The sequence below is a fragment of the Labeo rohita genome, chromosome 5 (genome assembly GCF_022985175.1).
Source record: "Labeo rohita strain BAU-BD-2019 chromosome 5, IGBB_LRoh.1.0, whole genome shotgun sequence".
NCBI lineage: Eukaryota > Metazoa > Chordata > Actinopteri > Cypriniformes > Cyprinidae > Labeo > Labeo rohita.
In genome coordinates this window covers 27,415,780-27,441,391 of record NC_066873.1, presented here as the reverse complement: position 1 = coordinate 27,441,391, position 25,612 = coordinate 27,415,780, and the positions used below count along the sequence as shown (strand labels likewise).

At 36.2% G+C, this 25,612-nt stretch overlaps 1 protein-coding gene across 7 annotated transcripts; it reads right to left on the bottom strand.

Moving 5' to 3' along the window:
* Positions 1-194: 194 nt before the first annotated feature.
* Positions 195-25,563, bottom strand: sh3glb2b (SH3-domain GRB2-like endophilin B2b). 7 transcript variants are annotated; one of them, XM_051110394.1, is made up of 13 exons: positions 25,385-25,562; positions 20,998-21,139; positions 19,124-19,252; positions 17,033-17,166; positions 16,040-16,132; positions 13,303-13,365; positions 12,913-12,957; positions 10,352-10,375; positions 7,726-7,815; positions 7,256-7,356; positions 6,973-6,987; positions 6,557-6,803; positions 195-1,056 (listed from the first exon to the last, which is right to left on the bottom strand). In XM_051110394.1, exons 1-13 carry the CDS (start codon positions 25,445-25,447, stop codon positions 949-951), a joined length of 1,254 nt encoding a protein of 417 aa, XP_050966351.1. In that variant the 5' UTR covers positions 25,448-25,562; the 3' UTR covers positions 195-948. The 7 variants fall into 7 exon arrangements, with proteins under 7 accessions (XP_050966351.1, XP_050966352.1, XP_050966353.1 ...); XM_051110395.1 differs by lacking the exon at positions 6,973-6,987 and having other exon boundaries at positions 25,385-25,563; XM_051110396.1 differs by lacking the exon at positions 12,913-12,957 and having other exon boundaries at positions 25,385-25,561.
* Positions 25,564-25,612: the final 49 nt, after the last annotated feature.

The following is a 25,612-nucleotide window of genomic DNA, read 5'->3' as shown; positions in this document are numbered from 1 at the left end:
CACTGAGTTGTTTTTCCACAACAACCAGTCAGTACATTTGTGTTGTAAAGTTACCTGCGTGACCTTTACAGTGCAATCATAAATCACAACAGTTACCAAACTTACCACAGTCAGACTAAAAACGTGTCACTAATAACACTGCACCACTACTTTAGATGACAGTCCTCATTAGAAAGACAAGATCTAGATCAAGATCAAGTAGATCTCTCTTTATTACATATTTAAACTGTATTCATTCAATATGCATCGCTTTTTGGAACAAGCACAGAACACAAAGACGAAAGGTGCTGACTGAGCAGATGTGAATGTGAATAAGCATCACTGGAGGCAAAGAAAAAAAGGTAAAAGTCTTTTGAATATGAACAGATCACAGATACACAGATACAGATCACATACTGTATATCATAATCACACCTAATTTCATCACAGTCTTGCCAACCACTGACAAAACACACAGATTCCTCATTTGGAATTTACACGCTGATATGAAACCAAGACCACATAAGCATACAAGCATGGTAAGCGGGACAGCACGCAAAGAAGCAAAGCCTAAATGTTTAGGGTCTTCATGATCACACACGTGCGCGCGCACACACACACACACAGAAAAACTCCACCACAAAAGCTTTTCGGTTTACTTTCTTCACTTGGAGGGTAAGAAAGGCTTCAGAAAAATCTAGCAGTCACAGGATCATAAAGAAATGCCTTCTGCAGGATAGTGTTCAAATGAAACAACATACATATCGAACATAACTAGAAAAAAAACAATAATACATATGCACAGTAACACAGACAGACCCAGATGTGAATCCAGGCATTACGGAAAAAAAATAAAACAGAAACAAAACAAAAAGAAACTGGATAAATTCACTGAGTGTTCAGGAGTGCTTGAGTATTTGTTCATGCATAATTGAGTGGGACTCTGTATTTGTGACAAGGACGAGGTGTCTAGCTTAGGAGCTCCAGGTATGTGACAGGCACTTTGCCTTTCTGGTTGCCTCGCTCTCCAATAAGCCAATCCGGGTCCATGCCGGGCACCGTGTACACAGTAATAAGCTACAGGATAACAGAAAGAAACAGAGAGAAAGAAAACATGAAGACATTTTGAGGTAGGCTGACTGTGTTGCAATGGGCCTTTAGAAGCATTCACAATTTTCAGGTTTACTGTAACAGAAGGCATGTATAAACAATAGTTAACAGACGTGTATTAACAAATACATGTTTGCAGACGTCCCTTTGACGTCTTTGGAGGATTAAGTTCTATAGACAACGTGCTTATCAGAGACGGGTCTGTGAGACTGAATCATATGTTACTGTCTGGCACACGTGCATATCGGGACAATAGCGATAGTAATAAATCATTCTGAAACAGGGTTCTGGTTTCCGCAGGTATCATCAAAACTAACTGAATGTATTTTTAAATGTCTTTTTAATGCTATACAAAAACTATATATATATATATATATATTCAATAAAGTGTGTTTTAGATCATTGTCCCGCTGGAAGACCCATGACCTCTGGTGGAGACGCAGCTTTCTGACACTGGCCACTACATTGTACCCCAAAATTGTATTCCCAAAATACAATGACCCCTTTTGGGTCTCCTACCATAGCGTCCCTTTTCATTCAGATGGTGACGGATAGTGCGAGCTGACACTGTTGTACCCGGTGTCTGCAGATCAGCTTGAATTTGTTTGGCAGTTAATCAGGGTTCTTTATCCACCATTCAAACAATACATTGTTGTAATTTTTCATTAATTTTGCTCTTCCGTCCACATACAGGGAGGATAGCTACAGTGCCATGGGCTGTAAACCTCTTGATGATATTGTGCACACAGGAACATTAATATCTCTGGAGATGGACTTGTAGCCTTGAGACTGTCAATTTTTTTCCAAAAATTTTTCTCTCAAATCCACGCTTTACACTTCTTTCTCCATGCTCATTGTGACACACAACACAAAGTTGAGTCAACTTTTCTCCATTTTAACTGGTTGCAAGTGTGAAGGCCTGTCTAAACACAAATTACAGGAGCATCACATGCTTGAAAAGCAATTATTTCTTACAATTTTGGCCATGACTGTAACTTTTAACTGGCCATGACTGTTTTAGACCCTACTCTGAAGTAAGAGCTAATTTAGTTCTCTCAAATGGAGTTCCTAGAACTAAATACGATCCTAGTTCCTGCGGTGTGAATATGCCAAAAAGCGGGAACTTAGTTCTAGGAACTATAAAAAAGGTTCTTACGGTGCGAAAACACCTATTGACTCTTGTGCATTAGGTCAAGTGATTCATTCAGACGGGTGATTCATTCAATAATGAAACAAGTGCCGGATTTTATAAATGGGTTACGGAATCATTATCTCAAATGATTCATTTAAAAACTCTGAATCATTCAGTAACAAAACTCAGCTGCGTGACTGTTGTGCTGTGATCATTTTTGGAGCTATTTTTATATACATTCTATTTTAATGTTAACTACTCATTTATTGAATGAATAAAATCAATGTCAAATCTGTAATCGTGCTTATATTCAGGAAAAAGCACTCTCTTGGTCATCTCATGCTGCTTAATAAATCATGGAAGTATAAAAATTCAATTTTTACTGCCATGTTATTGTTCTGTGAGTTTCTACTGTTGTCATTTGTTTTGATTCCTCCATGAGAGTCTATCTCTCACACACAGACAGCCAGCGTGAGCCTCAACTGGTGCGACGTCATTACTGTCACTAAATTATTTATTATTGAATGTAATAAAAGCAGAATTATTCTCGCTGCAGTTACTCAATAGGACTTTCCCATTTCTTTCCGAATTTACGAAATGTACATTCACTCCTCCATGTCCCAGCCCGCCACTGTCCAAGCATTGCCTGGAGGCAATTACCAAACTGGTTCCACATGTGTGCCGCACCAGTGTGCATATTTTGTGACAGCAAATGAAAGTTATTTTATTATTTTTTTTCTTCAAATCTTCAAAACCATATAGAAATTTTTAAAGCCTGTAGGAATAAAACTTAATGACTTTTAATGTCATCAATGTCAAGAGAAGGGTTAAAAAATGAAATATCTATTTTTTATAGTTATTTTTATGCATTTTTGTCGATAGGACAATTCAGAGATGACAGGAAAGCACTGGGAGGAGAGAGGGGAGCAGGATCCACAAAGGACCTCGAGACAGGATTCGAACTCGGGTCGCGATAAGCGCAGTTGCGCTGTATGTCGACGCACTAACCACAAGGCTATTGCCGCTAACAAATATCTATTTGTTTATAACCATTTCATTATACAGTTGCAATCGAAATTATTCAACCCCCTTGACCTGCAAGACATTTTGCTGCAGAGAACAAAATTTTGTGAAAACAATTCAACAAAGCCATCAGTACACTAGTAGAGAAAGTTTATTCATACACATTTGAGTAATTTTGAGAACGTAAGTTGATGACTAATGAAAGAAAATTAAATTGGCTCTAAACATTCATGTTCAAAATTATTCAACCCTCAAAAGTAAAATCTGGTGCAGAATCTTTTATTCCTTAAAACCACCAATAAACGCTGTTTGGAAGTGCTTAGAAGCTTCTGTCACCTTTCTACTGCAATCTTGGTCCATTCCTCGCCTGAAAAAGCTTTCAGATCACTGATAATCTTTGATTTTCACATTGCCACTGCTTTTTTCAAATTCAACCAAATATTTTCAATGAGAATTAAATCTGGAGACTGAACAGGCCACTTAAGAACATTCTATGACTGATCCCTGAACCAAGCGTAAGTAGATTTGGATGTATACTTTGGGATGGCTGTCCTGCAAGAAAGTCCACTGATCATCAGCTTCAGTCTTTGCATCAAAGGCATCACAATTCTTGCCAAAATGGCCTGATACTTCAAAGAATCCAGGATGTCCTTCATACAGTCATGTTTTCCACTTCCTGCTAAAGTAAAACAACCCCATAACATGACTGATCCACCTTAGTGTTTGACAGTGGAGATGGTGTTCTTCTGCTTATAAGTTTTGCCTTTTTTGCACCAGACATACTGCTGATCCACAGGTCTAAAACGTTCCAGATTGGTTACATCACTCCATAAATCATTCTTCCAGAACTCCACAGGTCTGTCCAGATGAATTTTAGGATGTTCAAGTCTGTCTTTTTGTTCTTCTTGGGCAAGAGTGGTATTCGGCAAGATGCCTCAACATGAAGGCCATACTTGTCTTGTGTTTATCTTATACTCTGCATTGAAATGTTTTTCCTCCTTTTGTTGGGTCATCTTGCAAGTATTTGGCTGTACACTGCAGGTTTTTCTCAGTTACTCTGATCAAACATTTTATGACACTGTGCTTTTTTGTTCAACACCACCAGGTTTTCTGGTACAACACACTTCAAACTAAGGAATAAGGCTGCCAGCTGCGTCTCAAGGAACTTTTAATGTCTTGGAAATCTTAATGTAGCCTTAGACTTTCTAATAAAATAAGACAATTTCTTCTCTATAGTTTTTGTGAGAGCTCTGTTGACTGTCATATTAGCGACTCAACTTCAGCACATGCATGGGCTAACTGTGTGTATGTGTCACACCCCAAGCTAATTCTGTTTTTTAATAAAGTTTATAAAGGCTTAATTGTGTTTTAAGACAATTTTGTTCCCTAACATAAAAAAATAAGTGACTTAAAACAGCAATGTTGAACAGGGGTTGAATAATTATGACATAGCTGTGATATTAAAAAATCCTATAACTCAAAAAACATTACATTCTATACTGACATTATAACTTTTAATACGCCATTAAACTGTTGTAGATGCAATTTTTATAAGGTCCTGGATCTTTAGAAAAGCTTGTATTTGTAAAGTACCATCGTCTCTGGGGGGTTGAATAATTTTGATTGCAACTGTAGTTATAATAAAAACATTTTATTATAATAAAATTAAAATACAGTGCCTTGCGAAAGTATTCACACCCCTTCATTTTTTTTTTTACGTTTTATGTTGCAGACTTATGTTAAATTGCTTTAAATTAATTTTTTTCCACATCAGTCTACACTCCATACACCATAATGACAAAGCAAAAACGGATTTGTAACAACTGCAAATTTATTAGAAATACATAAATAATATGGGACACTTGAAATCTAGCTTTTAGATGTTACTACACTTCGAGTGGAGTCAAACTGTGGCAAATTAATTTGAATGAGTATGATTTGGAAAGGCGCTCACTACTCAGAAAAGGTCTAACAGCTGAAAATGCAAGGCACAGATCTGGGGAAGAGTTCAGAAAAAAATTCTGCTGCACTGAAGGTTCACAGAAGCAAGTAGCCTTTATTATCCATAATGGAAGACACTTGGAACAACTAGGATTCTTCCTAGAGCTGGCCTCCTGGCCAAACTGAGCAACTGATGGAGAAGGGCCTTGGTTAGACTGGTGATCTAGATGCTGATGGTCACTCTAGTTGAGCTCCATGATCATATATGCAGATGGAAGAAACTTACAGAAGGACAAACATTACTGCACTCCACCAATCCCCTCTTTATGGTGGTGTGTCCACACTCAATCCTCTCAACAGTGAAGACACATGAAAACCCACTCCTGAATTTGCAAAAAAGCACCTAAAGGACTCTCAGACTGTGAGAAACAAGATTCTGGTTTGATTCTGGTTCAATTCCAAGCATCATGTTTGGATGAGCACCGCTCATCACCTGCAGACAGAGTACCATCCAGACAGTAAAATGTGCTGGTAGCAGCCTCATGCTGTGGGGCTATTTTTTTAGTGGTAGTGACTGAGGAACTCGTCAAAGTAGAAGAAAAGCTCAATGCACCAAAATATAGAGATAGCCTTAATGAAAACCCAGTCCAGAGCATTCAGAACCTCAGACGGGGCAGAAGAAACACCTTCCAACAGAGCAATGACCCACATACAACAAGAGTGGCTTACAGACAACTCTGTAAATATCCCTCTGAGTGACCCAGCCAGAGCCTTGGCTTGAATCCCAATCAAATATTTCTGGAGAAACCTGAAAATGTCTGCCAGCCCCCATCCAAGCTAACAGAGCTTGAGAGGTGAAGAGGTGAGAAGAATGGCAGATAACTGCCAAATGCAGGATGTGCTAAGCTTGTCGCATCATACCCAAAAAGACTTGTAAAGGCTGTAAAAGGTGCTTCAACTAAGTACCGAGTTAAGAGTATGAATACTTATCCAATGTACTTATTTCAGCGTTTTATTTTTAGTGAATTTGCCAAGTTGTCACAAATCTGTTTTTTGCTTTGTCATTATGGTGTATGGAGTGTAAACTGATGTGGGACAACGAGTAATTTACAGCAGTTTAACATAAGGCTGCAATATAACAAAACATGAAAAAAATTAAGGGGTATGAATACTTTCGCAAAGGCATTGTAGCTACACAGATTCCTTTACTTGTAGTTTACACTACAAGTAAACATTTCCCAATAAAGTAGTTTTTAATAAATGAAATACATTCTGATTACAGTACATACTAAGCTTGCTAAAATCACTAATACCATTATAATGAATTTTGCTGACTGTTAAAGAGGGAAAACAGACTTCCTCATTTCCTACCTCATCAGCGAGAAGTGAAAGTTCACTTGTATCTGCAGCATCATAGTCATACAGCACTTTGGCCTTGCGAGTGCCAGTGGCGGGAGGCTTCACCTCCTCAATCTTCAGCGTGCTAGACTCAAGGGCATTGGAGGGGTTTGGGGGACGACTAGGTGGAGAAGCCCCAGGTAGGGTGGCAGTGGAAAGGGGAGAAGGGCCTGCCGACACCCCTGACGTGGAGGCGTTCACAGCAAAAGCATTAGGAAACCTGAAATACAGATTCAAAACAGTCCAAATATAAATATCTCGCTGTTGCTTAAACCTGACACACATATTACATGAAAAGTGGAAAATCCCTAGTCACATGAATGTAATCACTTAAATTTGGTAGGCAAACTTTCTTCCTTTTTTTAGTGTGATGGACAAAAACTACTCACGTATCTCCGTTTGCACTGAGAAGAGGAAAGAAAAAGCAGAAAAAGAAAATAGTAGCTTAACGCTGATCTCAAGAAGTCTTGTGATTTTACTAGAAAGTCAGCTGCCATAAAGGGGAATTCTTACTCACAACTGATTTTACCACATCTCTCTATATCAAAAACAGATTAAAGTTACTAAACTGTCATGCTTCTATTGAACATAGTTTTATTTGACTACAATCACTCTAGGACAGATAAATTGCTGCTTATGTTGAAATTTGCAGCACCTCACTTAAGTTCTCACCTGCTCAGTTCTTTCTGAAGATCTTGCATGTGCTTGTGACACTGTGTGTAATAAGCAGCCTGGGCCTCCACAAACTCATGCAGACAGCGCAAGTGGTTTACCTGCCATGGAATTGCAGAATTTTAAAGTGTCTTTCCCTATTTCCATAGTTGGACAGAGATATATTCTACTGTTCAATTTGGTGCTGATTTGGTGCTCAAGAAACATTTTTCATTATTATCAATGTTAAGCACTGCTCAATATTTCTGTGATGAGTAGACAGAACAGCATTTGTTTAAAACCAAAATCTTTTGTGACATTATAAATGTCACTTCCGATCAATTGAATGTATAATAAGCAGTATTAATTATTAACTTCTTTACAAAATCATATAGACCCCAAACTTTTGAACGGTTGGGATTGCAACTCATTTTGTTCACGTAATATCCAAAATGAAGGGCAGTGCGAGTGTGAGAGGCACAGGTACTCACGTGTGTGCTGCTGATCCCCTCCAGCAGGAGGCGTGTGACCTCCGCCTGTCTGTCAAACTCGGTCTGAGCCACACGCAGCTCGTGCTCTGCCTGGTTGAGCCACAAAAAAAAATAAAAAATAAACAAAAATACATAAATAAAAAACTTATTCAGTCCCACAGGACACATTATCCACATAGCTCAACTATTTTGTGCATCCAACTTGGATTTATTAACAGTCTCTTTTAACCAAAAAAGACATTCTTGTCAAAGTAAAAGAATACTTTCTTGTTTTATAGGAGAAGAGGTCACTACATTTCACTACACACTACATTTTTCATTTCTCATCATTTCATCTTTATTATGAATCTTATGAATTTTGAATCACATATTACAGGCAGGACTCCTTAACCACAAACCACGTCTTATGACCACGTAGCTCAACATGAGCTCATCACAGGCTCTAACCGCTCACCACTCTCCCACTGAATCACTTTACTATAACTAGTCACTGAAACAGAACTGTTTATAGCAGGGTTGCCCAAACTTGGTCCTGGAGGGCCAGTGTCCTGCAGAGTTTAGATCTAACACACCTGCTGCAAAGTTTCTAATATGCCTAGTAAAAGCTTGATTAGCTGGTTCAGGTGTATTTATTTGGGATTGGAGCTAAACTCTGCAGGACACCAGTTTGGGCACCCCTGATTAATAGCAAATTAGCGGATCTAAAGGTATACACTCATAACATAAATGCCTCAACCTTGTTATTCTTTTCATACCTTTCTTAACATTGTTTTTTTTTACTGCTACTTTATTTCTATGTCTGGACAGACAGATATTATTGATTTGATTCAAAGTACAGCAAAAACAGTAACATCATGAAATATTTTTACTATTTAAAACAAATGCTTTCTATTTGAATATATTTTAAAATGTAATTTATTCCTGTGATCAAAACTAAATTTTCAGCATCATTACTCCAGTCTTCAGTGTCACATGATCCTTCACAAATCATTCTAATATGCTGATTTGCTGTTCAAGAAACATTATTATTATTATTATCAATATTTAAAACAGTTAAGTACATTTTTTCAGGATTCTTTGATGAATAGAAATATCCAAAATCATTATTATCTGAAATTATCTGAAATAAAAAGCTTTTGTAACATTATACACTATTCAAAAGTCAGTATAATTGCAGCAAATCAGAATATTAGAATGTTAAATCACAGGAATAAATTACATTTTTTTTTAAATATACTCAAATAGAAACAGTTATTTTAAAAAGTAAAAATATTTCGAAAATGTTACTGTTTTTTGCTGTACTTTGGATCAAATAAATGTTTTGAATCAAATAAATCTGATTTTCTTCTTAAAGCCTGACAGATGTTTATAGATGAAATTCACATGAATTACATATGTTATTATTAGGGGTGTAACGAGACAGCTCACAAGATGAGACGAGACATGAGATTGGGTTCATGAGAACGAGATTTTTACATAGAAATCATCACTGACAAAATAAACCGGTTAGTCTCCAGGTGCATTTTGAAATGTTTTAACTACAGTGCATGCATAATTATAATGCAAGTTGATATTCTGATCATAAATTTTTCCGAGCACATTTTACTAATTCCAAACCACACCAATCTTAATAACTACAATTAATTTTGTATTTAATCATTTAAAAGTGATATACAATTGTCCATGAAGTGCAATTATTAAGCAGGTTTTCTTTTACAGGTAAAATGAAGCAAAAAAAAAAAAAGAGATCGACCTCAGACTGTAAAGCTAAAAAAAAATTAAGAATTAATGTGAAGAATTAGGTGTGAAACTATCAGGAACCCTTTAGTCTCCAGCACCACCATTTTTGAACCGCAATCTACCTGGAATCTCCAGAAGTGCAAAGTGTCTGGTTCTCAGAGACTTTGCTTGGTTAAAAAAAAAAAAAAAAAAAAAACCACTCTAAATACGCTGAAGTGTTGTAAAATAAATGAAAACTGATTTTTTTTTATAGTCTTTATAGACAGATAAGTTGAGAGTGACCAGCATCACATTCTGTTGCACCACTGTTTGAAGAATTTATCTTCTAGAATCTGGCAGTGAGTTTTAGGTGTTCATTTTCAGTTTGTCTCCTGTCCTGAAAAGTCTATCTTGCAGAGATGTAGTAAAAATGAACTCCCAAAACCTACCTCAAGATTCTGGAAGATAAATTCTTCAAACAGTGGTACAAGAGGATGTGGTGCTGGTTCCTGCTGCCTTGTGTGCAACTGTGGCGCTCATAGTGGATTAGAATTATTTGCGTTTAGAATTGAAGCGACTGTAATCCAACGGAATGCAATGTGTTTTTTGTAATATTAAAAAAGCAAAACGACAGTTGAGGAAATGCTGTGGTGGCACCGTAATGTAATGCAAACGTAGCCGTAGCAACTGCTATGCTAATTTCACCCTCAAACTCCGTCATGGCGATATCACGAGACAGCTTTTCATCTCGACAAGGAAACGCGTCATAACATAGCAAGATATTGATGCAATAGACCTTGTCACCCCCCTAGTTATGCAAACATTTACTGCAAACAAATGTATGTCTAAATTTTTAGATGTGCTCATACAGCAGCAAAGGAAGAAGTGGATCTTTGCCGATACTCACTTTATCCACTTCCTCACTCCACAACTGGAACACGCAGCATAAAGACAAGAGAGGAACAGTGATGACAACGTAACACAAACATCCAACTCCAAATTTCACATGTAAATTTACAGAAGTAACGTTATCAAAATAAATCAATAAAATGTAAGAAAACATGTTGTACTGTTACATTACTCAGGACCTTAAGATTGAAAGAAACATTGTAATGTAATCAGACACAAGCAGCACAGGTTCCTGAAACCTCTAAATGTCAAGACTTGATTAAAACGAACAATGACAAAACAACTACAATGGAAAATAAGGGAGTACACACATCAAAGAATAAAAGCAGTTTTCCACCCCCTGCATTCCACTGCTAATGTTCACCACAGGGGTTTTCATGTTTTGACATATGCAATAACATGATGTCAATTTGATTTCAAAGCACCAAATGCAATTTACATTACTGGACCAGTCAAAAGTTTGGACATGCTTAAACCAATTTGTTTCAGCAGATTAGAATGCTTTCGTGTGACACTGGAGTTACCGCTGCTGAAAATTCAGCTTTGCCATTACAAGAATAAATTACAGTTTAAGATCTGTTCAAATAGAAACAGCTTTTTGAATTGTAATGATTCACAATATTACTGTTTGATGTATCTCACTTTATCTGACAACAATTGATAACTTAAAGGAGAAGTCCACTTCCAGAACAACAATTTACAAATAATTTACTCACCCCCTTGTTATCCAAGATGTTCATGTCTTTCTGTCTTCAGTCATAAAAAATTATGGCTCCTGAGGAAAGCATTTCAGAATTTTTCCTCCATATAATTGACTTCACTGGTGCCCTGATTTTGAACTTCCAAAATGTAGTTTAAATGCAGCTTTAAAGGGCTCTAAATGATCCCAGCTGAGGAAGAAGGGTCTTATCTAGTGAAACAATCTTTTTTTGAAAAATAAAAATTTGTATACTTTTTAAGCACAAAAGCTCGTGTAGCACTAGCTCTGGGATGCGTGTCCACAATGCTACGAATTAGTAATGGGTCGTTTTTGAATGATTCCTTCATTTTGAACAAATCTTTAATGTGACTCAGGAAGAACGAGTCATCTCGGGGAGTGATTCGTTCAGTCGCATATGCGCAACATCCTATTAGGTTCTGTACTGGAATTAGTTCACCTGTTTCGAGCCTTCGGGTTTTTTCGAGTCGTTCGTTCATCTTATGTGGCTGTCACGTGATAAATGAACGAACGACTCAAACCCGAAAACTTGTCAGATAAGGTGTTGAGGTGAGCTAATCATGGACTAAAGACCCAGGTAAACAATGAATTAATCTTTTCTGTTTCTTATAGCATTATAGTTTTGTCTTGTTTGTAGTGTGATCAACATTTGTGTAAGCAGTAGATGTGTTTGGGAAGTAACACGTAACATTTTAATTATATTTTGCTAAAATGAATGAAATGGTGAAAAAAGATTTGTTAATTTTCACTACTACGAATCACGTGTAAGTTTATCGTCTGTGTACAGAGTATGGCGAAAAACTATATCTTATTTTCTCCTACAACTTAAGAGGAGGACATCATTGTACCTTTTTGTTTGTAAACAGCGTTTACAGACTTAATTGCACTTTCTTAGTCTTTTTGTGTTCGCTTTGTAAACACTGGGTCTGTAGTTCCATCTACGTTCTGCGTGACCTTTCGACGTGATTCAACAATACGTACTGTCCTGAACGCGCATCCCAGAGCCTGTGGTACACGAGCTTTTGTGCTTAAAAAGTATAAAAAAAAAATTATTTTCCAAAAAAATGACCGATCATTCCGCTAGATAAGACTAGTTCGGCTGGGATCGTTTAGAGCCCTTTGAAGCTGCATTTAAACTACATTTTGGAAGTTCAAAATCGGGGCACCAATGAAGTCCATTATATGGCGAAAAATCCTGAAATGTTTTCCTCAAAAATCATAATTTTTTCACGACTGAAGACAGAAAGACATGAACATCTTGGATGAGAAGGGGGTGAGTAAATTATTTGTGAATTGTTGTTCTGGAAGTGGAGTTCTCCTTTAAGACGGTGAGAGTTGTGTTTATATGAAACAAGAGTTGCCATGAACGGCGAGAAAAATAATTGGTTAGAGCAAATAACCAATCAGAATCGAGCATTCCTGAGCATTTAAGAATACAGAAGGAGTAGCTGTGTCCAAACTTTTGAGCTTTACTGTATATAACATATCTGTATGAACAAACACAAACAACAAACCATCATTATGTACTACTGGGACTAATCAACTATGCACAGTACATGTTTTGCATCAGCAGTCGCCAAAACATTAATCAAACACACAGGGAAAGGCGCACAGGCACACAACACTGCAAGAAGGGAGACGGAAATAAGACGGTAATAATTGTTACTGTGGTAAACTCACAACACTGACAGAGAGACTAGTTTAAAACAACGGGTCAACAACAAAGGAAATTCTACTGTCCATCACTGAGCTGTGCTGACAAGATGCACATAATAAATACTGCATGTCTATAAGGACACTACTCTATGAGGGGTTTATATTAGGGCTTCACTTCATACAACCTTTTCTCTGTCACTCAGAGATGAATCACCAACTTCACTATCCCACTGCGTGGAATGAAAAAGTAAGAGGGTGGGACGATGGAAAAGTTTTACTATTTCCTGCACATTTCAGCCATCTGAAATTCCAGGTAATGGCAAAGGGTAGAAGATGATACTATGCGCGAAGCTCTTTGGTGTAATAATTGCAACTCATTTATTCATTAAATTGTAACAGTATACTGCTATATCACCCCCATAGAGAACGGACTGTCAGAGGACATCCTGCTTGTCTAAATTTACGAGGGTCGGTGCAAATATTGGTGTGGAAACGTCATGTAGAAAGAGAGAGAGAGAAAAAGAGAGAGTGTGTGGGGCAAGACTTCTAACGCTAAGGGTCTGCAGCCTTCTTACCGCAGATGCACTGGCCGACAGAACATAATTGCGTGGCCTAGTCTCCTGAAAGTCAGGCGCAGCCTACAGGTGGAGGGGGGGAAAACAGAGTTTTACAAAAAAATCACATGTCCACATGACCTGACCCAGCAGACAGCACTATTTTCAGATAAAACAGAAACAGAAACACTTGACAAACCAGCCTATAACCTCTCCCACACACAAAAAACTAATTAGGACAGCAGCTGCAGTTTTATGTATCATTTCATTGCACTCCAAACCAAAATAAATAAATAATTAAATAAATAATAATAATAAAATGATTAAATAAAGTAAAATTAAAAAATAAAATAATATAAAGCATGATCATTAATTGATAATGTTGTTACTCTTAGTCATTTTGCAGTAGTTTTTAGCTACTAATGATCTTGTTTTGGTGCTTAAGGGTTAAAGTGAGATACACATTACATGCCATAAAAAGTCACAATTTAATTGTAATTTGTCACTGTTTTGCAGGAGTATTTTTAAACAGTATTTTTTTTAAATCTTAGTACAGTTGTACTGTATGACACAAAACAAGAACAGTTTGTTTCTTTGTACTATCATGAAGAGCACAATACAATTGTGTCCACACTCTTAAAAAAATGCTGAATTAAATACAACCCAGCAACTGGGTTGTTTTGACCCAGCAGTTAGGTTAAATGTTTAACCCAGCCTTCTGGGTAGTTTTATTTAACTAAAGCATTGCGTAAAAAGTTAGTATACGGCTGTCTTAAAATGTACCCTAAATAGGTTGTAAATTAGAAATCAGATACATAATTACTAGAGGCATCAGCAATAATCAAAAGGTGAACATTTATTTATAAACAATTTAAAAAATGTTTATTACATATTTATCCAACTTACTGAGAAGTGTTCATTTATTTAACATATTATACTATTCTGTGTTCAGTTTAAGCAACAAATATAGTCATTTTTAAGCAATAGTTGAGCTAAATAAAACTAACCAGAAGACTGGGTTAAACATTTAACCAATTCGCTGGGTTTGTCCATATTTCACCCAGCATATTTTGTGAGTGATGCGCTCTATTCTTGTAATATTAAATGCTGTTGAAATCAGCCAAAGTAAACAAGATTCTTGTATAATAGATAACAGAAATACAAAAATTAGTCATTAATATTACATATACACAAACATACATACATTCAATATATAAGCTGGGTAAAATATGGACAAACCCAGCGACTGGGTTGTTTTGACCCAGCGGTTGGGTTAAATGTTTAACCCAGCCTTCTGGGTAGTTTTATTTAACTTAACTATTGCTTAGCAAAATGGTATAGTTCTTGCTTAAAATGAACCCAAAATAGGTTGGAAATGAACATTTATTAATACGTTCAATAAATGAACATTTATCAATAAGCTGAATGAATAATAAAAAATATCAAGTAATAAACATTTTTTAATTGCTTATTAATGAATGTTCACCTTTGTATTATTGCTTTACGCATAGTTATGTGTCTGATTTTTAATTTACAACCTATTTTGGGTTCATTTTAACCAAGCTATACAGTAATTTTTGAAACAATAGTTGAGTTAAATAAAATTACCCAGAAGGCTGGGTCAAAACATCCCAGTCAATGGGTTTGTCGCTATTTCACCCAGTGCTGGATGTGTATGTGTGTGCACTAAAACCATATACACTATTCAATACTATTATGTGTTTTTATCTTTGGCTTTTATATTAGTTTTTCACAAAATCCCTCCACTTTCATCATGGGTTTCTTTAATGGACATTCAGTTGGGAAATTCTGCTCTATAATACACAGTACATCATTATTCTTCTTATTATTATATTATTTTTTTTATTTTTACAAATTACATGCAGCCATTTAATGTGACTGATTTCAAAAAGGACCGCTTTTGAAAGTTTGTTTTTTTAATCAAGGCACTGCAGAAGTGGCTGATACAGATGGTCAGCTATTAAGCCTGTACAAGTAACTGCTTGCAGGAAGCAGCCAAGGACGAAAGGCAGCTGAAAAAAATAAACAATAAAAATTCACACACACACAGATACTCACATCTCCCTCACACTGTGCAAAAGACAACAGAGAGACATGTTAATGAATACATGGAAAGGAAAAGATCCCACACGCGCACACACACACAAATAAAGAATGAGGTTCCTTTCGGAGATTAAAAAAAAAATAGTTTGTTGCGATAGCCTGATTATGCTTTAATGACCTTAGATAACTTTAGGAGGGAAAGCACATTTAAAGTGATATACTGGCAAACAATCTTAACTATGCAGGAAAGGAAAGAAATGAAAACATGATAAAACAGCATGTGACTCAGCCTTCTCCGTAAAACTACAAATTCTTCAATCACTGAATCACTGAAAGGCATAAAATGAAGAAGAAAGAAGCAAGCATGTAAGTGAAAGGAGAAGTCATGTGCAGGGTAATTTGTGAAAGATGTCTGGTTATGTCCCCTGCCCTGACTCACAGCTTCCCAGACAGAACTCTAAGCCTGCTTCACCAATATCTTCCTCATAACAAATAGTTCCTGAAAAACGTCATCTTTTTTTTTTTCAATGATTTGAGCTGCGAGCTAGACAATGTGTATCCGTGCTTATAGGGCATTTGGATTTGAATCCTGGTTAACAGCTCATAAGCGGTTTGTGTTGAGAGGGTGTTGGAGGAGATGAAAGAACATGAGTGTGGTGATGATGATGATGAAATAAGTAAAAATAAGACTCACAGCAGCCTTGGCCTCTGCTAACTTTGCCTTCTTGAGCCGAGCTTTGCAAACATCCAGGTCAAGGCGCCGGTTCTCAAGTAGCCTTCTCTCTTTCTGAAAACAGAACATACAGGAAAAAGGAAGTGTGCTTAATTGTACTTAAATGTGTACTTGTGGCTTACTTCACACATTAAGAGTATGTTTTTAAAAAGATAACGTAATATTATTGAAACAAAAGGCCACTTAAGTGTACGTAAAGAGAGTTCACATTCATGATGATGTTTAAAACATTGACAAATTAATAAGCTGAATAAATGACATTCAAATAAATTCAAATAGAAAGCAATTATTTTAAATAGTAAAAATATTACACAGTATTACTGCTTTTGCTGCGGTTTGGACCAAACAAACGCAGGCTTGGCGAGCAGAAGAGACTTCTTTACGAAACATTAAAAAAAATCGTACTGTTCAAAAACTTTTGATCGGTAGTTTGTGTAAAAAAGAAACCACCAGGAGGTTTTTAGACCCAGAACAAAAAACAGAAAGTTTTTTAAAATATGGGTCTGTTTACCATACAGACCACAGAGAAAAAACAACAACTTTTGACTGGTAAGTGTAAGAGGCAAAAAAACAACAAAAAACTCTAAAGTTCAGCTAAATGCATTTAGGACAAATGTATACTATGTAAATGTGCAAGGCCTCCACTTCCAGCTATTTTAGCTGTACAAAAACAGTCCATTACGCTGCTTATGATTTGTTATAATATTATTTTAATTTATCAGTCATAAACACACTGGTTTGTAGTGCAAATACAGTAGTTTTACCATTTACTGCACTTACTCTTTAAATTAGAGGCTAATGAATTGGAAGTCTCACATATTCACGAACGATAGCTTGCATTCGCATTGAAAAAAAAGGTGGATAATATGTGCAGGAGCTGGCCAATCATTTTATCAGCCATTGTATGTTGGTTTATATATCAGATAAAAGACAACTACAATCAGTTTCACTCACAGATATGGTTTTCCAGTCACCCTCCAGAAAGTTCCTAAGAGGTGTGAGGAAGTTGATGGCTGATGTCTGTAGGAATTCCCGCTCTGCTCCACCCAACCTCCTCTGATACTCACCAACAGTGATTAAAGTACTACCTAAAACCACAGACAAAACATTCACAAAACACAACTTTATATACAACTCAGCACTGCAATGACATTTTCAATCTTTTCCTGTCAAATTCTTTTTTGAACGTATTTAACCAAGATTTACTGACTGCTTAATTAACCATGATTTACTGGCTGCTTCAAGTAATTCGGTTTGTGTACTTTTAACTCACTGAAATGGAATTGGAACATTGTGTGACAGTGAGATTACCAGATCATAGACAAAACACTGAATCATCTCACCTAGTTACTCATGTACTCAATCACAGACCGAAACTCACAAAACTAAACACTCTGCCTTCAAGGCATCTTTAGACAGAGTCTTTGCTTAGGCAACGGTCATGATTTTTGTGTGTGTGTTTATGGGGGTGGGCGTGGGTGGGTGACATGATTATCATATAAATCTATTTTGATTATAATATATAAAGGTCAAATATAAAAAAAACAAGCTAATGTTATGACCTCATAATAATTGAGAAAAAAAATATCACATGATCTAATACTCTTTCCCTCAGTAAATTCCAACCTAAAAGCATTCTTGAACACCTTTTTGTCAACAAACTTTATGCTTCACCAGTTTAAAAAGGGAAAGTGCGCCACCTAGTGACACATGGCATACAGCTAAACATTAACTTGACTTAGAGCAGGGGGTCACCAGAGCTCCAACCCTAGTCAAACACACCTGAACCAGCTAATCAAGGTCTTACTAAGTGTACTTGAAACTTCCAGGCAGGTGTGTTGAGGAAAGTTGGAGATAAACTCTGCAGGACACAGGCCCTCCAGGAACAAGTTTGGTGACCCCTGATTTAGAGACTTATCACACTGCTATAGGAGGAAAAAAAAGGGGGGGAAAGAACATGGACAGCAGCAGTTCTGTCTCATATGTTGCATTAAGTAAATAAATAAACAATAAAAAAAAAAGATATAAATTTGTTGAATTTGTGAATTCAATAAATTGATAGGCACTGGCTTCCAGCATACACTGCCATTCAAAATGTAAGATCAGTAAGAATTATAATGTTTTAATGAAGTTTCAATTTAAAATAAAAGTTTTCTATTTTAATACACTTGAAAATATAATTTATGCCTGTGAAGCAAAGCTTAATTTTCAGCATCATTACTCTAATCTTCAGCGTCACATGATCCTTCAGAAATCATTCAAATGCTGATTTATTATCAATCTTGGAAACTTTTGTCAGGATTCTTTGATAAACAAAAAATTAAAAAGAACAGTGTTTATTCAAAATAGACATTTTGTGTTATAATTTACACTACTATTTAAAAGTTTGGGTCAGTCATCTTTTTTTTAGATTATAGATTATACTTATATTCAGCAAGGATGTGTTAAATGGATAAAAAGTGATAGTAAAGACTTTAAAAAAATAAAGAAATAATATATATATTGAATAAATGCTGTTCTTTTAAACTTTTTATTCATCAAAGAAAAGAAGAAAGAAAAAAAACATCACAGGTTCCAAAAAAAAATATCAAGCAGCACAACAGTTTTAACACTGATAATATAAATCAGCATATTAGAATGATTTCTGAAGGATCATGTGACACTGAAGACTGGAGTAATGGCTGATAAAAAAAAATCCAGAGCTGCGTCACAGGAAACCAATATTAGAAAATTCAATAATATTTCACAGTATCATAGTTTTTTTCTGTATTTCTTAAATCAAATAAATACAGCCTTGATGAGCATAAGAGACTCTATTAAAAAAAATATTACAAATCTTACTGTTCCCAGACTTTTAAACCGCAGTGTAGGTAAAGATATTTTTTGATGTGCAAAGTGCTTATTATTATTCATTATTTATGATTATTTATTTATTTATTATTATTTCTTAGTTAGGAAATACATTGCCACTTTATCTTAGTTTTTTCCCCCCAAAAGCACAAAAGTTGCATCATATTAATTTTGTTTTGTTTTGATTGTACGAACCATATGGAGTTCCTGGCCCAAATTCCTTTGCAGCATCCTGCATATACTGTCCCAGCAGCTCTGCATTGGTGGTTCTGGATGGGATCTTTCTGTCCAATTTCTCATAGAAGAACTCTTCAATACGGGCACCTAAACAAAGATTCACATCAGTAAAAAAGACATCAGGCTTAATTCAGGGTTTTCTCCACTAAACTTAATCAAGCATACCATTTTGCACCATCACGTTTACCAATCCAAACCAAGAGTCCACAGTCAGCAAATTGAAGGTAATAAAATTGCATACATTTACATACAAATAAAAATATCACATTGGAATACATTTATTTATGAACTGAATTGATCCAGATTATAGCTTAAAATGCACGTTGCCACCCTTGCTTCTCAACATCTAATCATACAAGTTCTGATATTTAGAGACCATAAATCAAAAACAGATTCACGAAACACAGGTCTTTGATGTAGACATCACAGATGAAAACATAAAACCCATGTGGGGTTGTAATGCCAGAATGCAATATAATAACAGTCTCTGACCCATGATTCTAGCTCTGAACACAATGCCCTGTGTTGCCTCACAGATTTGATAACCAGATCTGGTCAAGATATTCAGATGATTGAAAACAGGTGTTTAAACCCTCCTTTTGCAAACAAACTCATCTGCAAAAGAATAGCACTACCATGGCAAAAACAAAGTGAGAAGAGTGGGTGCCACACGTTGAGTCTAATACTAAACATCAGTCATTTGGGGAAAGAAAATAAACTGAAGACCTAAAGCACAGGCCACGGGGAGTAGAGACACACTTACCAGTTTGGTCAACTGGAGCATGGAGAGAGTTAGAAAGAACAGGTTAGTGTTCTTACTAGTACACAGTCACTAGGCCATCAGTACCTCGTGCACTTACATTAAACTCTTAAATACATACATGAAAGGTACTGCCATTAAGGATGAGCTCTAAGGCATCTGAAACCTTTGGCCTTATCAATGATTCACAAATTATCACCGAATGAGTATTAATATAAAATGTTTCATGTTGTTTATTCAAAACAAAATGTGAATGCAGATTTTTGACTCAGCAGTTTAGATACACACTACTGTTCAAACATTTGGAGTCAGTAAGATTTTTTTTACTGTTTTGTCTCTTACCCTCACCAAGGCTGCATGTAATTTATTATTATTATTATTATTATTATGACCATTTAAAATAACTGTCACTTTTTCTTATGATGGCAAAGCTAAATATTCAGTAGTCATTACTTCACTCTTCAGTGTCACGTGATCCTTCAGAAATTATTCTAATATAAAATAGTTGAACAGTAGTGTAATTAAGCAAAAGTTTGTAATCAAGTTTAACTTGCTGTACATCTCAGCACCCTTGTAAAACATTTGCTTATTCTTATAATTAGTGAAACTACCGTAGCAAGAAGAAGAGAGAAAATAAAAATCAAGGGTGTAAAGACAATACAGTCCATTCACATAATGTGATACCTGACATAGTGACACCTGAGCACCATTGCTCTTTTAGGATGGTTGTTAGGCATTATATTTCACTGGCTGCCTGTACAGGAAGACATTTAATTTCTCAAATAAAGTTTTTTTTTTACACAGATACAGAGTGGTGTAATCAAGCAAATGGTGACATTAAAGCAGATTGATATCAACAAACAGTCAAGGGATGTTGCTGTTCATCATGTTAATGGTAAATGTCAACAACATGAGACATTTTCAACATACACGACCTCTTGTTGGGCTTAACATTTAGGAGACAAGACCACACATTTCAAACGATATCTAATAACAGAATATTTTCCTGAAGCTAATGTAAATCAGAGGCTTGGACAGATTCAAAACGTGTAACGCCCGTGTAGATTCTTACTTGGGTTGGGTTGAAGCAGCACCTCGGTCTGTCTGAAGATCTTTTCGGTCCAGTTTTTGGTGCAGTCCGCTCGTGCAATCAGGTTCTCCAGGTGGGCATCCAGCTCAGTCTTTTCTGCCTGGCCAAGCTTTTCCTCTGTGTACTAGAGAATATACAAAACAATTCAGTCTGTTTGTAAGAACAACACTCCAAACCAGACGCACAACAACAAAGGAAATATCAGCTTTCTGGGGAACAAGAACATGCATAATTTCCCATAACATACTGTACCAGAATGCTAAACAAGACGTGCAATATTAAACTGTTAATGAATAATGAGCAGTAATCTTGTACTCTTCAGAGACTCAACATTCTCAGCAAGACCATGAGGCGAACTCTTGAAGTTATTCACACGATTTGCTGGCATTATGCCATTCCCTCTTAGGCTATATTTATGTTTAGACAGTGTTTCAAAGTTCACAACAAGCAGCATATAAAGTGCAACAAAATTATCAAGTAATTTTCTGACAAAAGACAATGACAGGACATGGCAGAATTTAATCCAAAAAGCTGATGTGATTAAAAGCACGCTTATTGTATATAGCTGACATGTGCCCTGCAGTAAGATAACCTAAAACCATTAAATCACAGATATTTATATATCATTTTAAACCACTGTTTGTTAAACAGTTGTTATTTATTATAAAACATATGTAAAATATGATAATGTAATAAAATAGAAATAATAAAATACAAATTAATTTGTTACACCACTGTGGTGTAACAATAGTGATTTAAAATAGCCAGAGGAAAAGTAAAAATAGGAGTATTTTTATTGCAATAATATTAGTTAGTTGCTATTTATACTACTTAGTGCAAGTGGCAGATATTTGCATCTCAGTATTGTAGTACATTATAAAACAGTATGCAATAATAACGTATTGTGTGTAAATTATCACTTTTATTAAAATTATTAAATGTATGCCACTATGGATGCCTCCATACACCTACCACAACCCTAACCGATAAACCGCCATGAACATTTTGTGATATATTCAATGTGAATTGTCCTCTGAGTGGCGCTAAAAGAGTGTTCTTTTTTTCGGAACAGATGATAGTACGTTTTATGTATACTGAATATATACTGAGCAAGGTTGTTACACTTGGAAAGCGAAACATATGGAGCTGTAATCATAACTGTGTACAAAAATTATTACATGTGCTCACATGTGCCTCTAGTGTTCATTTCTGTTGGAAACTGTGGTGTTATGTACTAATTGGTACGTATTTCGGGTCTTGCGAAAAAATTCCCACAGGTACAGTTTCATCTTGAGATCAGGTAGTAAAAGGGAGAAGAACAATTCTGCCAAAAGGCGGGTTCGAACTCGGGTCATCACGTTAAAAAGTCACTGCTATGCAATTTACCACCTACATTACTGGAGATATTGTTCAGAAGGCGTCAGAATGTTGTCTAGCACCAAATAAACACGTTTCTTTCTTCAGTCGTAAAGAAATTATGTTTTTTGAGGAAAACATTTCAGAATTTTTCTCCATATAGTGGACACTATGGTGCTAATCCTTTAATGTATATATCTTTGCACTTAGTGTAAATAGACACTCCGTTTAATATACTAATTATAATTATTATTATTATTATTATACAGTACTTTTCAAAGTTTTCGAGTCAGTAAATATTTTTTTCAGGAAGCAATCATACCTTTTTCAGAACGGATATTTATTCTGCATTAAATGGATCAAATGTGACAGTAAAACCTGTAAAGGTGTTACAGAAAATACTTTTGAACTTTCTAATCATTAAATAATCCTGAAAAATTAATCTTGGAATGAATCTTCTTAACAAAGAACAAAATGACTGCTAAAAGACCAATTCCTTGCTTAATATCTGACAATGGGCCCGTGGTATAAGCAGTAATCTACAGCTCATGTGCACTGCCTCTGACTGCAGTAGCTCCATGACAGAACTGTGGCTTTGAGTGATAATGATCTGCTCCCAACGAAATCCCTGAAGGGTGCAGTAGTAGCGATTGGCTGAGCAGGGACGCTTATCTGTGTCTACAAAGGTGATTGGCTGATAGGGGACACCTCTCCATCTGCTCCCTGGTTAATCAGGCTACAGAAAGCAAACAGCCTTCTCAGGGGGAGACATAACAAGAAACAAGATCAGTTAAAGAAACTGGAATTAAACGGAAGAGGAGCAGAAAGGTGGCTAGTTTGTGCTTTTGCAGTTGATATTCATGCAGGATAAAATGTCAGTCATTGCTAAAGATCAAGAGCTAACAGCTGAATAAATGCCCTGTGACTCTCATTGATAAAACAGGAAGCTTCTGGCAGGCCGGCTGCCCTGCAGCAAAAATTTCCTCTGACAAGGTGAAAAAAATATAAAGCTGGTGTTTAATATTTCACTCACACACAGGGAAGACCCCTGCTGACAGTGCATAAAATTCAGGCCTGAGGTGAAAGAGGAAATAAGACATACTGTAAACCACACTCACACATTGTGACTCAGTATGAAGGATTCCCTCTACATCTGCAGCTTTAAATGTTTGTTATCCTTGAGCCGAGAATATACAAACGGTCATAACAGAGGCATCCTCACACCGACAGAGGTGTCTGCACAGTATCTCAGAATATCCAGGGATGTGGCACGAATATGACACGTAATGCTTTGACAATACACTGCATGTCACATTGTGTAAATACTGTAGTATACATACTGAGTATATAGAATGCACTGAAGAAAAATAACAAAACAAATATCAGTATTTCAATGCCACTTATGTATTCTGAACAAATATAAATTTTTGAATTTTTAAATGACAAACCTGATGTACTTGATAAGAATGTTATGTTTCATTGGTTTAACAACTGTATTAATTCTAACTACAAGCAATGTCGTCTTTTTTTCTTGAGGTTGAAAATATAAAATGTTTATCCTTCCTTTTTTTACACTGTATGTGTTATATTTGTAGCAATACCCAAAAATACATTGTATGCGTCAAATGATTGATTTTTTTTTATGCCAAAAATCATTAGGAGATCAAGATCATGTTCCATGAACAACTGTGTAAATATATCAAAACTTAATTTTTGATTAGTAATATGCATTGCAAAGAACTTCACTTGGACAGCTTTAAAGGTCTCAATATTTTGATATTTTTGCACCCTCAGATTCCAGATTTTCAAATAGTCAAATATCTCAGCCAAATATTGTCCTAACAAACCATACATCAATGGAAAGCTTTATTCAGCTTTCAAAAAATGGCCCCTTATGACTGATTTTGTGGTCCAGGGTCACACACAGAAATATCACCTGTCACAAGTTTCAAGGACTAGCCTAGATAATAAATTACAAATATTGTAATTAATAAAAAAGAAACTTTTTATGCTTTAAATGCAAACCAGCCACATGGAAACAGATGGGCATTCACCGTCACACATACACACCAGCTGGCCAGACATCTTTCAGCACTCTGCATACAAGAAGGTCTATTAAAAAGAAAATGCTCACTCTGATGCTGTTCCAAAACCAATTAAATTTACTTCACAGCGATGTTGCGCAGCTTCTTCCCATAAAATGAAAGGGAGTGCTGACCAAGACCTGCCAAGCTCCAAAAATGATCAAAATAAACAATAAAACAGCTTTGTCTGATGTACAAACTGACATATAAGTCATTATCGAATAATGGCTTTTTAAAATTGAATAATTACCATTCACATTCATTCTACGGGTAAAAAGTGTCTTTTCAGTCATACAGGTTCAGAATAACATGACTGGAGATTAGAATGACACTATTTTTATGTTAAGGTGATCTGTCCCTTTAAACTTTGGTCAACGATCATCAGCCTGTTTACTGTCTTACGTCTTTGTTACAGTATACTCAGTATATTTTTATACACAGTTATATTTTAATAAACTGAGCATTTTTGACAAACGATAACATGAGCATCAAAACAAGTATTTTTGAAATAAAAATAATGAACTGTTGTGTAGTAAACAGGGCTTCGTCTGTAAGCGAGAATTCAGCTGGTGACTGTCACATGAACAGCCATTAATAATGGATACGGGCTTGGCTTGCGTCTATCGGCTTACAATGGCGAGGAAAATACAGATCATCCCAACGTGACAAATAGGGATTGTTCGCTTGAACAATAACAGATGAAGATTTTTTTAAGACATTAAGATTTACAGAAAGCGACGTTTCTGGCTGTTCGCGTAAGGACCTGTAAGGCCACCAGAGCGGAGCTGTTCATTCATTCAGTCGAGCCGCTGATGCTGCTGCTGCTGCTGCTGCTGCTGCGTACATCCATCCCACTCGATTCACGCACGTCACTTATGGATGAACGTAACTACCGTAAAGTAACCAGAAAGCACTGGCTCATTTCATACCTGAACAGCACGAGTGAAGAAGACACCTGCATCCGACGCTAGTTTCTTGACATTGAAATCCATCGTGTCAGCGTTTTCACTGTGTACGTTTCAGCAACATCAGCTTGTTGGTTGTCCCTGCAACGGGATCGATTGTGCAGGACGAGGCGGGATCGACAGCGCAGCCTGGGGTTTGATGAGCTTACCATCAGTTACATCAGCCTTCCTCTACTTAGCCTAGTTTAGAGC